The 14,965-nt window shown below is 31.3% G+C and overlaps 1 protein-coding gene across 4 annotated transcripts in view; it reads right to left on the reverse strand.

The window, feature by feature from the left end:
• Nucleotides 1-8,569: 8,569 nt before the first annotated feature.
• Nucleotides 8,570-14,965, reverse strand: part of LOC107015689 (OTU domain-containing protein DDB_G0284757-like) — a 12,460-nt gene continuing 6,064 nt past the window's right edge. For 2 of the 4 annotated variants that reach the window (XM_015216036.2, XM_015216035.2), the window contains exons 6-11: nucleotides 14,621-14,695; nucleotides 14,259-14,332; nucleotides 14,134-14,182; nucleotides 10,236-10,320; nucleotides 9,329-9,385; nucleotides 8,570-8,831 (exon numbers count right to left, since the gene is read on the reverse strand). In XM_015216036.2, coding sequence (XP_015071522.1) covers nucleotides 8,779-8,831; nucleotides 9,329-9,385; nucleotides 10,236-10,320; nucleotides 14,134-14,182; nucleotides 14,259-14,332; nucleotides 14,621-14,695 — 393 coding nt within the window. In that variant the 3' untranslated portion in view covers nucleotides 8,570-8,778. Of the gene's footprint in view, nucleotides 8,832-9,328; nucleotides 9,386-9,777; nucleotides 9,834-10,235; nucleotides 10,321-11,340; nucleotides 14,007-14,133; nucleotides 14,183-14,258; nucleotides 14,333-14,620; nucleotides 14,696-14,965 lie in introns of those variants that run through there. The other 2 variants (XM_015216037.2, XM_027916687.1) reach the window with 2 other exon arrangements.

Consider the following 14,965-nt stretch of genomic DNA (forward strand, 5'->3'; position numbering starts at 1 on the left):
TAATATGAAATGCATTTCGTATCATGTTCAAAGTAATTATGGAATAAATTTAGTATCACGAGTATTTAATGTAAGTTATCATGAATATTAATTTGGTTTCAAATGTTGTTCGACTGTAAATAAAATTAAAACTTTAAAGTCAGAGTCATACACAAATTAACCAGATTTCATACATGTTTCATCCAAATAACATGTTTAGAATAGAAAATAAGCATAACGTGATAATTTTAGAAAAAATAACTAGTTTGACAATTCATACCATTTACATATCAATTTTAGGCCCTTTTCCGTACCCAATCAGTAATTTCTATGTAGTATTCAAATGGTATGAATTTTGTATATTAATCAGATTTCATACAAGTTTCATTATAAATAACATGTTTACAATAGAAAATAAGCAAAATGTGATATTTTTAGAAAACATAACTAGTTTTTAATTTCATATCATTTTTGTACAAATTTAATAATTTATACCATACACACAGTTAATAGACCTTCATACTAAAGTTAAAAACACAATTCCTACTATTTGTATACCAATATTGTATCACAATTCATACAAAAGCCAATATTAAAAAAGGTGAAGATAGATTCATGCACATATTAGTAAGATATCGTACATATTTATTTCAATAAGGGTACAGTTTGAAACCCAACTGATATTTTAAAATAGTGAATCCAAATGATATGAATTTTGTATATTACTAATATCCTGAAATCATATAAATCAATCAATAATTCACGTAGACGGTGTCACACAGGAAGAAAACATATGATATTATAAATCATCAAATACTTAAACACAAAAATAATGTTCAAAAGTTAAAAGAAATAACATGTAGTTTTAAAAAAAAACCAAGAAGGTGCAATAAGCAATTTTAAATTTCTTGTTTGTGATCTTGGTGTAGGATAATTGGTAATATCCGGAACATGTTCTTTTGCTATGCGAGGTCCACCAAATTTGCTAGAAATTGTACCAACAACTTAACTACCACTGATCGCGCCCTCTGCATTCTTCATTTTTCCATAATGTCATAGGATTGTGGCATACTTTGACGATGGTACTTTGCACCGATATCAACAGAACACACATTATTACTGATGTATTCAGCAAATAAAGATGTCTACAGACCACAATCACTGAAAAAATTTGAAATAAAAAACTTTTTAATAAATAAAAGAAGTTAATGTTTCTAATGAAATAAGTAAAGTATAGAAATACATACTTAGAACTATCTCCTTGTTGAGGTACATGCATCATATGCTTGATATACGTAGGTCGGGTTGAGACTTGTGTACATATTTAGGGAGATTATTAAAATACAAATCAAGCCTTTTATGATAAAATTTCATGCTTGTCAAAAATAATGGAATAATTGTTGCAAGTTTAACAACTTCATTGACTTTGTTGGTGTAAACAGATCATCCCCTCATCAAATCATATACATGTAAACATCTAAGCTTGATTCGGAATACAACCAAAAATCAATGGAATTTCTTCTAATGTTGACAGGAATAATGACATTATCGATACTGGTCCCAAGGAATGTTAGCAAGCATATGAAGCCTCTAATGCATTGTCCAACATCGTGATCAAGAGAAATGGATCTCATGTCGCAATTCGACTCTCTCCACTATTTCTCAATGTTATTAATCCATGTCATAAATCAACATTCAATCATTCTGTATGATATTATTGTTGGAGTATTTTACCTTCTTTTGCAGATAATACGTAATGGTATCAACATGTTATTACCAAAATTTTAAAAACCATTAAAAATGTTTCAAATATTTACAAAATGCATATCAATTGCATTCTGGTTACTTGTTTTGATATAGTTCTTAAAAGTATGTTTTCTGTACCAGATTCATTCAATCATTTAGAGACAATATACATGAACATTTTATACCAATGTTATTCCAAAATTATTCAATATGCATGCATGATGGATATGCATATTTTAAAACATATTGTAAGCAAAAATTATAGTTATAATTACAAAAATTTGAAATACCAATTTTAAATTAACTATTTAAATAATTTATAGATATGACTTATCTCGTCTTCCAAAGGTCTGTCCGGTTTAACCATTATGCTGAAAAAATCTTTTTCTGCAACTTTGAAAACACCAAAGTCCGTTTGAGGTTAAAAAATTTTTTTTTACCTTTGAATAAGCAGATTCCCTGTAATTAGTGAAAATAGATATTTAAAAAGTGTATACAAATTGATTGGGTGATATATAAAGAAAAAATTTGTTTTATTTACACATATACCTGTCACGCCTAGATGAAACATCTTTGAAAATCCATTTGTTAAACTCTTCGATCAACTCAGATTCAACCTCAAACCATTGTGACTTTTAAACGGGTGTTTGATTCAAAAGAAAATAGAAACTCTTCTTGAACTGCTTTCTTCTTATGACAATCGAATGTACGGAGATGCATCATACTTGCCGGGATTTCTATTTTTTGGTTGCGCATATGAAATTGTATTAACATTGAGAACTGGATCAAGTGTAACAATTTATGTCATAGTCAAATCAGAATAATCATCCAATGTTGATGGTTTTTAATTTAATTATCCAGGTATGTTAGCATTATAAACAACACCAATTGTTTTGTCAATTCACTTTTGAGCTTCATCTATTTATGAAAAAAATATATTAAAAAAATTTTAAGAGTGAAATTACATATCATAATAAGATTTAAACTCATACCATTAGTTTTTGAACTATGAAAGTATTCACACATTGAAACGGAATGTTGATTTATTGCAGTTTTTTCAGATTGTTCAACATTTTAACGGACATCATCCTAATGTATGACATAATATAAAATTCAATCATAAAAATAATGTGAAAAAGTATTTCATACGAATTTAATGCAAAATTAATACAAATTTTAAAACAAAAACAGTAAACATACATTGATGTTGTCTCTCACAGATTTAATAACAAAATTGAACCAACATATAAAATTGAACAAAATGTTTCATACATTATTATTTATTAATACTAAAAGATAATTATAAATTTTATAATACAACTAATAAAAACAACAAAAGCATGCATGCATAAAGACTACTTAATTCAATATTCATAAAATGTTAATATCTATATCAACGGATAAACTGGAAAATCATATATAATATTTGTTCATACAAAATTCATAACAATATAGTACTATCTTCAGTCTAAATTCATAATTAGTTGCACATACACAAATCATACGATGATACAACAACTGTTTTAGTTTTTAACTTTGTAAAACCCTTTCATACCATATAATATCTATTGGTGTATAGTTGATGTTGGTTGACCTCCTAAGACCTAATCTCCTTAATTAGCAGCTTTGTCGAGTTATCGATATATACTTTTATTTCAACCATGTTCTTTCAACCTTATCAATAGATGTAAACCCCTTTTTTTAATTTTAAAATATTACAGAAAAATAATTAATGGTAATTAATTTATAAGGGATTGAAAAATAACATTATCTTTCAGTTCTTTCAACTCTGCCCTAACATGTGATTGAACATTAAAATATTGAATAAGTCCATTGTAATATATTAAAAAATATATATAGTAAATAATATTTTTTTATTGTATACCTTCGCAATTTCCTTTTTCAACTTTAGATACTTTTTTCGAAATCAACACCGTGCTTTTCTGATGTTCCTTGATCTTCTGTCTCATGGTGACTAGAAGATTGATGTAAAATATTTTAATTTATGTCATTTAACTCTTTATTAGCAAACACTATGTTTTTGAATTTATGCTGCAGTAAAAAAATAAGATATGAGAATTATAATCTATAAAAAAAAAATTACAATTACTAAATAATAATAACTAAAAGATGATATGGTGTCCATGTGTTCTGAAAATCGTATTCTTTAAGTCTTCGGGGAAAAAATCGCATAAGAATACGCGGTGTGTGATTTGAAGCACGAATAGCGACTGTGTTGTCAAAAGGATGACAACATTCATAAAATCAGACCTGCAACGCTATATAAAGTTGACTGAATTTGAATGACATATGATTGTTAACCAACCTACGACTGCAAGCTTTAAGAGTTAGTTTAAAACATTGATTGCTCTATGAAAAATTGACATGTTGACCGGACTCAACCAAATCAAATTTAGGATTGTTGTTTTGGAGGCCTCCGAACAAGTCAAAAATGAAGCAATGAAGTACAAAATGCAGATTTTGAAGTGGTCTTCATCCTCAAAAAAGTTATCCAATTTGAACTTATAGAAAAAGTCTATTTTAAAGACTTTGTTTATTTTTCCAAAATATTCTAGGATAAGTCTAGTTGAAATAGATGGGTCCAAAAAAAAATCAGTAGGTGATCCACATTTGAGCCCAGTTATCGCTGCGAATTTCTTGATTCCAAAATATAATTCTATACTGTTTATATTTCACAACTAACATGTCGTCTCTGACATTTTCAGATTCAAGGAGTAGAAAATGCCGCAATAGTTATCATTGAATCTTATGTTGTGTAATTCATAAAATGCACCAAAGGTGTTCCTTTCAGAAATTGTTGAAATCACTCTTATTCGAGGAAAGTCAACAGATCACCAAAAACATTCATGTTTGTACACGAAGACCAATGTGTGTATATCCTCTTTGCCTATAAAATTGTTAATACTAAATTAAAGCGGACTTCATACAAATATTAATAAATTTTCATTTTAGCAGTAACTACATTTGAACAAAATTAATAATTAAATTATATCATATACATTAAATTAAAATCATATAAAATAAATATAAAGTATGTTCATACAAATATTATTCATGTTTCATACACATGCATATACATAAATTTTAGTAATGTCTTAAACCATATTTGCGGGAAAAAATCACACCAAATTTATTCAAACATTATATCAGCTTCATGTGCACTGTGGCATTCACCAAACTACTTTCATAAATTTATAAAAAATGCACCAAAAATGATTTAACAATTTTAATACACTAATAGATAAATTAAAAAAGAACCCTTTTTAATAGGAAAAATCCCAATTTGATATCAATACTATTCATAATTCATAAACAACAAAGTAATTAAATAATTCATACAATTTACTTATCAATTTAACATTTTATCAAATACGCACAATTAATAGACAAGCACACCAATGTTAATACACACAATTCATAACAATAATATTCAGAATTTATACAAAACATAGTAGTTAAACAATTCGTACAATTTGCATACCAATTTAATAATTCATCATATACACACAATTAAGAGACAAACACACCAATGTTAATACACAATTCATATCAATCAATACTATTCAAAATTTATACAAAACATAGTAGTTAAACAATTCGTACAATTTGCATACCAATTTATAATTCATCATATACACACAATTAAGAGACAAACACACCAATGTTAATACACAATTAATATCAATACTATTCAAAATTTATACAAAACATAGTAGTTAAACAATTCATACAATTTGCATAACAATTTAATAATTTATCATATACACACAATTAAGAGACGAACACAACAATGTTAATACACAATTCATATCAATACTATTCAAAATTCATACAAAACATAGTTGTTAAAAAATTCATACAATTTGCATACCAATTTAATAATTTATCATATACACACAATTAAGAGACACACACAACAATTAATACACAATTCATACCAATCTAATACATAGTCGATTATCAAAATTCATACAATATTCGTCAATAAAACATTAATCTCAGATCCATACACATTTTATCCATATTTCAAATAATTTTAACTAATGTAAAAATAAATTAAATATATTACTTATCCTAAAAACTTTTTTGTCTTTTTTAAAAGTTGGCATTTCTGATTCCTTCTTTTTTATTGATCTTCTTCTTGTTGGTTTTGAGGATTGAGCAACTCCTAATTTTTTCGTTTTTTATTTTTTTTATTTTTTTCTCTTTTTTATTTCACTAACAAAGTCAGAATCGAAATTGAAAGGGGTTTCAACACTTTTCTCCTTCCTCTTCTTTTCCTTTTGATTTGTTGGAGTTTTCCTCTTCTCTGCATAATTATTTTCTCTTTATAATATATTGAAAGTTTGAATATGAACTTCATCAGTTGAAGTTCCTTCAATCAATCTGGACTCTTACGAGGCGTTTCAATGGGTTTCTTCGACATGACAATGAGAAATGTAACGATATGGAGGATTGTGGAGTTAGAGAAGATGGGTTGTGGCAAAGAGCAGATGAACGATTGTGAGTATTGGATAGTGGGATGGGGGGAAAGATTGTAGTGGGGTGATGACGTGAGGCGTGGGTGAGATATGGTAGCGTGTAGATTCTGATAGGCGTGTGTGGGAGGGGGCTGTAATTTGGGTATGGGGTGATTGGATTGTAAAGGTAAACAAGGAAGTATAATCAATCTAAATCCCTAAAAACAAGTAACTGATAATTTCATATTTAAAAAGGGAACAATACTTAAATTAATTAACTATAAATGATTAATAAAATAAAAATTTAGAGAGAGTAAACATTTCTAAAATTAAATTGTAATTAATTTTTAAAAAAATTTAAATATAAGTAATAAACTATTATAAGGAAGTATTTCTTAAAAACATGTTTATAACCCGTAATATAGTCCCTTAAATGTGTATATGGTGTGATTTTTCCATATTTAAATGGCTATGTATAGATCTTTAAAGTTAAATTAAGAGTTACTTTCACTAAAATTGGTGTTGAGATCTAAAAGACAGAAAAAATTCTTATAAGAACTTAATAGAATTTTTATTTACAGTTATTCTCAAGACAGAATTAATCGAGTTATTGAACCAAAGATCTCGCCTATTTTGGAATAAGATTCAACGTAAGCTAAAAAGGTTACACAAACTCTAATATCGAGACTGAGTCTTCATTGAGTGTAAGTCGAGTTGTTTGTTTACAAAATATGTAGATAAGTTACTTTGATCGATATATAAAAAGATAAATGCTGTGATAGGTGGGACCTTGATGATGCCCCATTTATTACATTGAAGTCTTGAGCCCTTAATGATGATCGAAGATAGGAAATAAGTATGTCATAAATTTGCACTAGTTGTGTATATTATGCTTAGAAAGACCCTTGAGCCTAGGTTATATGCGCAACAACGTATTTAAATACTAGTCTTTTATGTCTATTGATGTCTTACATATTAGTACATGTTTTTCGTACTAATGCCCCATCATCATATGGGCTGCATTTCATGTAACAGGTTCAGATAGACCCCTCCGGTAGGTGACTGTCATATTCTGCATTCTATTTGTAAGCTCCACAACCTCCAGAGCTCTCTAGTCTCTGGCTTTATGTTATAGTCATATGGACAGTTAACACTGAGGCTTGTAGACATGTGATATATGCTAGTATGTTCTGAGTACAAGTGTTGGTTGTGATTTATTAAAGAGAAGCACACAAAGTTTTTGTAAAATTTGGGAGTTCTTGGTCAAAAATATCATTTAACTATACCCAAAACTTAAAATACAGCCTTAAAGTAATATTTCTAGCAGAAAACATCCTTTAAGACTATACCCCAAACTTAAACTACATCCTTAACATATCATTCTTACCATAAAACATCCTTAAAGTATTTTAAAGTGAGTAATTTTCTTCCTTCTACTTGAATTTCTCGTAAAACTACCCGATATATCCCACAAGAATTAAGTCATCCCTTCCTAATTATTATTCTTAGATATGCCAAGAATATTATCGTGAACGTTTTCGTAATTGAATTAAGAATCATGCAAAACTTTTAATTTGACCATTTTTTCATTCATTTTCATGTAATTTTCATTAAAAATATTATTAGTTTAAATATGTTTCTTTCTCAATTGAATATGTTAGAAGCGACATTTGTTGGAGACTTCTGCTTCTAATGATGTAGAATGAAACTCAAATATGAGAGATAATCAATATTTTGATCACTTCAATATTAGATTGACCTAAAAATCTATTGATTTAATTGGTTAAGAAAAAGACAAAAATAATTAATCTTCAGCTTCTTTCCGTTACGAAAAAAGCAAATTATGTACGCTCACACCTTCCAATCATTCTTAGTTTCAATAAGCAACAATGTCTAAGAATTTTTATATTTTTCAAGAACTTCTTCTAGCAAGTAATGAAATTATGCAGAATAACTTTTGTTGATAGTCACGTTAACTGCTCATGTTTTCATAACATCCATTAGTTTTTTGACAATATCTAACAAAAGGATGAAAATTGCTCACTTTAAAATATTTAAAGGATGTTTTATGGTAAGAATAATACTTTAAGGATGTAGTTTAAGTATGAGGTATAGTCAAAGGATACTTTAAGGATGTAGTTTAAGTATGGAGAACAGTTGAAGAATGTTTTTGATCAAAAACTCTAAAATTTGATTATGTTCATTACTTTGGCCTATTTGATTCTTTTTTCGCGTTACTTAGGTTCCAAACCTCCTAAACTTTTCCTTGAGGCAGGATGAAGACAACCTTGGACAACATCAAATTTAATTTACTTTGAAATGGAAAGCGAAAACAAAATAAAACACAAAAGCAGCATTGTGTATAGATAAATTAATGATGGAAGAGATAACTAAATGAAATGATATATATATACACAAAGAATGAAAGCCGTAAATTGGCAAAACTGTAGTATACCTCAGAGAAGTGAATAAAATATGTACAATCTGGAGTTAAATTGTTGTCACAGAGCTCCTAATTCTTGTGATAATTAGGTGTGCACTGTTCCTAAAGAAAGCTGGCTGTGCAGGTGTCTCAACCAAGCTGCCACCATTTTTTTCTTGTTTTTGTTTCTCCAGCAGGATACTCTGTAATAAATTGGCAATGAGTAACGAGTACTGCAATTTATTTCCCTACCGCTACTGCAACAGCTAATCAGATAAACAAGATGGAAGTATACCAGTTCAACCTAAATGGTTACTGAATTTGGAGCTAATTGTCTTTATGGACTTCCAATTAGGCACTATGAGATGAAGTGTCAGGGAAGAATCATTGATTAGCAAACAAACAAAAGATAAAACCAATATCTTGACGAATGTGGAATAGCAGTACTACTTTTTCTATTTCAAAACCTTGGCAAATGTGGAAGAGATTTGAAGGTAGAGTTCAAGATTTAGGGAGCTCTCAGGAAGTTGTAAATTTCCGTCAGACGCTAATTAGAAGAAACTTCTCTAATAGGCAAAAGATATGTTGAAACAAAAATTAATGTAATACCAATATCTGTTCAATAAAATAGTATGGCTTTTACAGGGGCATAACAATTCTCTAACACAACTAGAAAAAAGAAAAGAAAAAGTTCATTTACCTCCTTGTGGATAGATTGAATTGTAGTGCACTTCAGCCCAAAAGCTCAAAATAATGACTGCATAAATTGAGAAGGCAAATCATCTAGTCTTTTCATATAGAGGATGAAAAGAAAGAGAAGGAGGTGCTACTAATAATGTAATAAATTAGTAACTCTGATGATATTGATTCGTCCCTCTCAAGGAAAAAGAAAGGAGATTGACAAAACATCCATGACATAGATCCATTTCATAAATTAAATCGACCTGGTAAGTCATTCAGCATGATTATGTTGTATTATAAACAATTTAAAGGATCTAAACAAACTACCTACACTCATTTTCGCTTGAATTTTCATGGCATTAAAGGATAATCAAAAGATTAAGCTTATGTGTAGCTATGTAGAAAAGATTCAGCTTTGTCCTCACGACCATCAACTCTCCTATGTCTACGGAGACACAAACTCCTCACCGTTGATCGAAACGACAAGTTTGCTGTGTGGCCACAAAGGTGAATTTTACCTGCAACTGCAACACAAAGATTTGTATGAAGTACCAGTTTCCTGGTGAGGATCTCGATGCACTAGTTTCCCTTATTGATGACGATGCGAGCCTATGGTATCACACTGGGTCGGGTTAGGAAAATGAGTAGAGTGTCGGTGGGTTATTTTTTTAATGATTTCGATTTGGTGACGTGGACGTCTAACAAGAGGCCATGTGGCAAAGTTGGTTTTACAAAACCACTATTTGAGAACTAATGGCAGAAATGAGCCTGTTTTGTAATGGCAATGGCATAAATGAGCCAATTTTTTGACGGATGACGTAGATGAGCCATTTCTAATAGTTCGATGGAATATTTGAGTTTTTTCCCTTGATATATAAAAATGTACACAGAAAATAATCATTGATGAAAAAAAAATGAAGACTTACTTCTGTTTGACTTCAGACTTTGTGGAAGAATCTCAATGTAGCAGGTGTCCTTAAATGATGTAATGACAAACATCTTAACACCATACTGTAATAACATTAAGATAATCATTAGTCAACATTTGAAAATTTAAAACACTTTTGAACTGAGAGAATAGTAGATCATCATTGTATTCATATGATAATAGTCAATAGTTGAGAGAAATTAGGATCTTCCGGGTAAGGAAAATTGAAGGAGAAATGACTGAAAGGAATCAACCAAAGGTCTCTTTCCTTTTTTAGGATACCAACTGGGGAACTCAAAACCATTCATCAAGGACTGAGATTCCTCAGGAAGAAAAATCAGAATCGATCTATGCGGATTAAATCCTAAAAAGCGATGACAGCCTTAATCAACTGCTTCAGGCGAAAAATTGGGGTTTCGGAGAGCATAAAAGAGCACATCCATGTCATGCATCGTTCTCCAGAACAAAGTGAACAATGAGTCCCTATAAATTATAATAGCAACATTTGTTGTCTAACTTTTTTATGGTTCTCTTAGAGTTATAGTGCTTTTCTTCATTAAGTATTTATTTTAAGTAAAATAGAAATGATAACCGTTGCTTTCAAAATGCAAAATGAATTTGAAAGAATTGCTTGTGAATCAAAAAATCTGGAAGAGAGATAACATAGAGAATATAATTAAGTAAATAAAAATGTGATCTCCAACCGATTAAGCTCTTAGATAAGGTCACACACTTCAAAGGTATCAAAGCAGACTGAGATGATTGGTTCGAGCCTCACCACCAGCATTATAAAAAGAAGGCTTGATTCATAGACTGCGCCTTGAAGTTGTCCCCAAATCCCTGTTACATAATTGTTGACCACGAGAATCGTCTTCTATACCTAAACATTTTTTTTATGATAAAGGAAACCTAGCGCTACTACCCTTTTGAGTTTTAACACCCAAACATTTCAAACGAGTGTCGATTACACACCTTACCACCTATTGTCACACTTGTGTTGACACACAGAACTGACGAGTGAAATCTAAAAAAAGATCTTTTTTTAGATGACATTCGTTTATTTTAACGGAAAAAATCGATTAGTTTTTTCACCTTTTTTATTCACCAGAGCCACCTCCTCTTAACCATTGCCATAACTACCAGCCAAAAATCACAAGTTTCCACCTTAAAATTATATCCATCAGTTATTTCACACCAGAAAGGTACCATAATTCTACTGCATAATTCATCTCCTATTTGCCAATTCTATAAAGAACTCAAGTGTGTGAAGTAACAGGAGGTAGAAATGGTCAGTGGAGAAAATTCTGGCCAAGATCCAGAGAATGGCTCTACTATCTCATATGAGGGATTTGATATCACCAATTTACCCATATGCAGTAAACAGCTCGTAGGAAGGAAGTCCCAAAATATGTAAATTTAAATTTCTATGCAGGTCTCTCTTTCACTCAGCCGGAAAAATTCTGGGTTTGTAAATCAGTTGCAAGTGAGGAGGAGGATGGAGTTTGAAAGTTCTAGTCCTATTTTTTTTGGATTAAATTTAAATCTGTAATTGGGACTAAAATTGATTTAAGTTCCTATGTTTTGGTTTCAATAGGAAGGTGATGGTTCTGGGTTTTCTGGTGGTTTGCGGCTGTGCGGTTGCACTAACGAAGAAAAAGATGAAGGGAGAATGGCTAAGGGGTATGATTGTAATTGTAATTGCAAGTGTTTTATCTTTAAAAAATTAATGACACAAATCACACCATTGTTAGAGCGTGAAAATAAACCCTGTTTTCTGAAGTGGTTAAACACAAAAGGGTGTAAAAGCTACACTTTAAACAAATTTTGGTGTCTAGGGTAATTCATGTGGTCAAGGGGTGCGTAACAGAAATAAGGGGACAACCTCAGGAGAATGTATGTATTAAGCCTAAAAAGAATTTCCACAAGCTTGACCCATGAAAAAGAATGGCCCACATGGGAAGGAACATGTTGAGAATACAATTAAGTGAATAAAAGTGTACTATGACTAACAACTTAACATTTTAGATGAATACAACTAAGCAAATAAAAGTAATATCCCTATAACAGCGATGAGATAGTCACACACTTAATCAGGTAACTAAATCTTTTACACACAGAGGCTAGAAACACCAAATTTTGGAAACAAGGAATAAGATGATTTACATTTTAGAATCATTACAGAACAAGATATTGATTCTAAAGTAAGCAAGTCTTAAACCTTTTGAAACCCTGTATTAAAATCTATAAAAAGTTCCTGCTTTAGAGGGTTGTTCTTCTTGCTACTGATTTCTAGTTCTATAAAAAAACATGTTTTTTTTGTTTTTGATAATTGAGAAATCCGTATGTGACCCGCCCTTTGGACCAATTACAGCCTTCTAATTTTTGGGGATAATGGGCCTGCCCCTCTACCCTTATCCACTTAAATACCCGGCTTTGTTTTGCATGGTGTGGAGCTTGAACCTGCAATCTAAGCCACAAATCCTCCATCTTTTGCCACTCGCGCTAGGCCTTGGGGGCAAAATAACACGTTATCACTATCAGTTTTGGCATTTGTTGCATGGGTGACGACTAAAGGGCCACAATGTGAATAACTAATTTCATCCAGCAATCATTACGAAGAGCCCTAAATTAAATTCTCCTTGTACTTGTTTGCGAAAAAACAAAATCAGCCCAAATTTCTTCTGGTTGATGGAAGTCAACAAAGAATGTTTCCTGACACAGAACACAGTTCTAGGCTTATGTTTGTCTTCTATATAATTGTTGTAGGTTTTGTGCTCCACTCATAAATGAACCAATAATAACAAAGCAAAGGAATGATATCATAAGCAAATCTACTTTCAGATTCCTCAACATGCTTCCTGAAATTCCTAATAACAGATTTTATCAGGTTACATTTCTCAGTTCTTTTGAATTTATAATGTTTTGTTTGCCCACGATATATCCAATTTCAGATCTTTCTGAGTTTTATTTTTTCTAGCTAGAGCCTGGAATAACAAGGTCACAAAAACAGAATTCAGAAATTCTTAGTCAAGAAACTACAGTTCATACACAGAAGAGGTCAGAGAAAGAATTTACATCAAGAAGACCTAAATCCATCAACAAGAATAGGGACAACGACTTGGAACCCAAAGTAACTCAAGCCAGGGGCAATCTCCCTCTCTGAAAAAATCAAGAAGCCATTGACAATTGCGGTAAATCCAGGGGTTTTACTTAAGAATCGGAAGAGCTCATATTTTTGTCAATACAAGCTCTTCCTGTTATAGTATTTTGAGAGCGGCTTTATGCCAAAATTTCATAACGTCTCATTCAGACACACATTTAAGCCGTCAAAGCTACTGGGATCAAGAGCAAATACTGGCAGGGTCGACTCATTTAATACAAAGTCACTTCACTTGATCTAATAAACAGATTGTCTAAAAATGATAAGAACTTTTCAATGCCTACTTCTCACTGTTCATTGTTTTAAAGAGAACTGTTATATTGTACAACATACAATAGCACTGAAGACCTCATTAAGAATGGAATCTATCCAAATACATCATTAAGAGCTTTCTTCTCTAAAGAAGATCCATCCTCTAATAAGTACTGAAGCCGGCTTATTCAAACAGGAGTAACCTGACTAAGCAAGCACCAGACCTCTGTTTAATCAAGAATGGCACTGAAGGCTAGCTTGTAAATAGTTGACTTCTAATGCCCCATCGTATAACCAATCAATTTCCACAGATCTCACAACTACCACTGTAGCCCAAATTTTGGTGTTCCAGTCAATCTAATTACAAGTAACTATCAGTTTCATCCCATATAAGCTAAGAATAATTTCCAAATAAATCAGTTCAACAAATTATTATGGAAACACAAAAACACCAGAACACAAAGGATAGGGAAGAGAACAATACTGAATCTGCAGCAGCCTGCAAAGTTACGTGATCACCCCATTCGCCAGCCCTGTTAGAAGGACCAATCCAATAAGAGCATAATCATAAAATAAGAAAGACAAACTGAAAGGAGCTTCAGGCATTACTTGCTCATTTTCTTCAAGTATTCATCATAGACCATTGGAACATAACCCTCATACAACTCCCTATGGGACTTGAGCTGATAAAAACAATAATTAGAAGTAACCAATAGCTACAAAGAAGTGAATTGAATGACATGATCACAATGCACAACCATGATTTAATTTAACTTTGTATTAGAATAGGTATGCATATGTAAATTTTGGCCTGATTGGCACCTTTTTGCTACACTTCCCCAGTTCTGTTTTTTGGAAGCTGGATGCAGCCCTTCTGCTGAGATGCAACTATTCTTTTTTCTTTTTTACGGCTAACATGCAACTATAGTATTGAAATGATGTTGCAACTAACAAAATTTTTTGAGAAATACCTGTTTAACAACTTGTTCCCTCACAAATTTGTGATGCTCAGTACTGCGATATATTTGGTCCGACAGTGAGCGGAACTGCAAATATGTCGTAAAGCATTACATAAGTTAACAAATATTACCTCATATATCATGTGTAATAGTGGAAACGATAAGATTTGAGAAAACACAGTTGTAAATGGCCTATCTCTGATACAACTGAAATGGAAGTAGAAAAGTTTTACCTCCTCCATCCTCTGCAATATCCTCTCAGGGCTGACACTCCAAAAGATAGATCTCTCAACTTTTTTTTCCTCACCAAAAGTGAGAATCTAAGCTCACCCCCTACCCCCCCCCCCCCCCCCCCCC

Source organism: Solanum pennellii, chromosome 4 (genome assembly GCF_001406875.1).
Source record: "Solanum pennellii chromosome 4, SPENNV200".
NCBI classification, from domain to species: Eukaryota; Viridiplantae; Streptophyta; class Magnoliopsida; order Solanales; family Solanaceae; genus Solanum; species Solanum pennellii.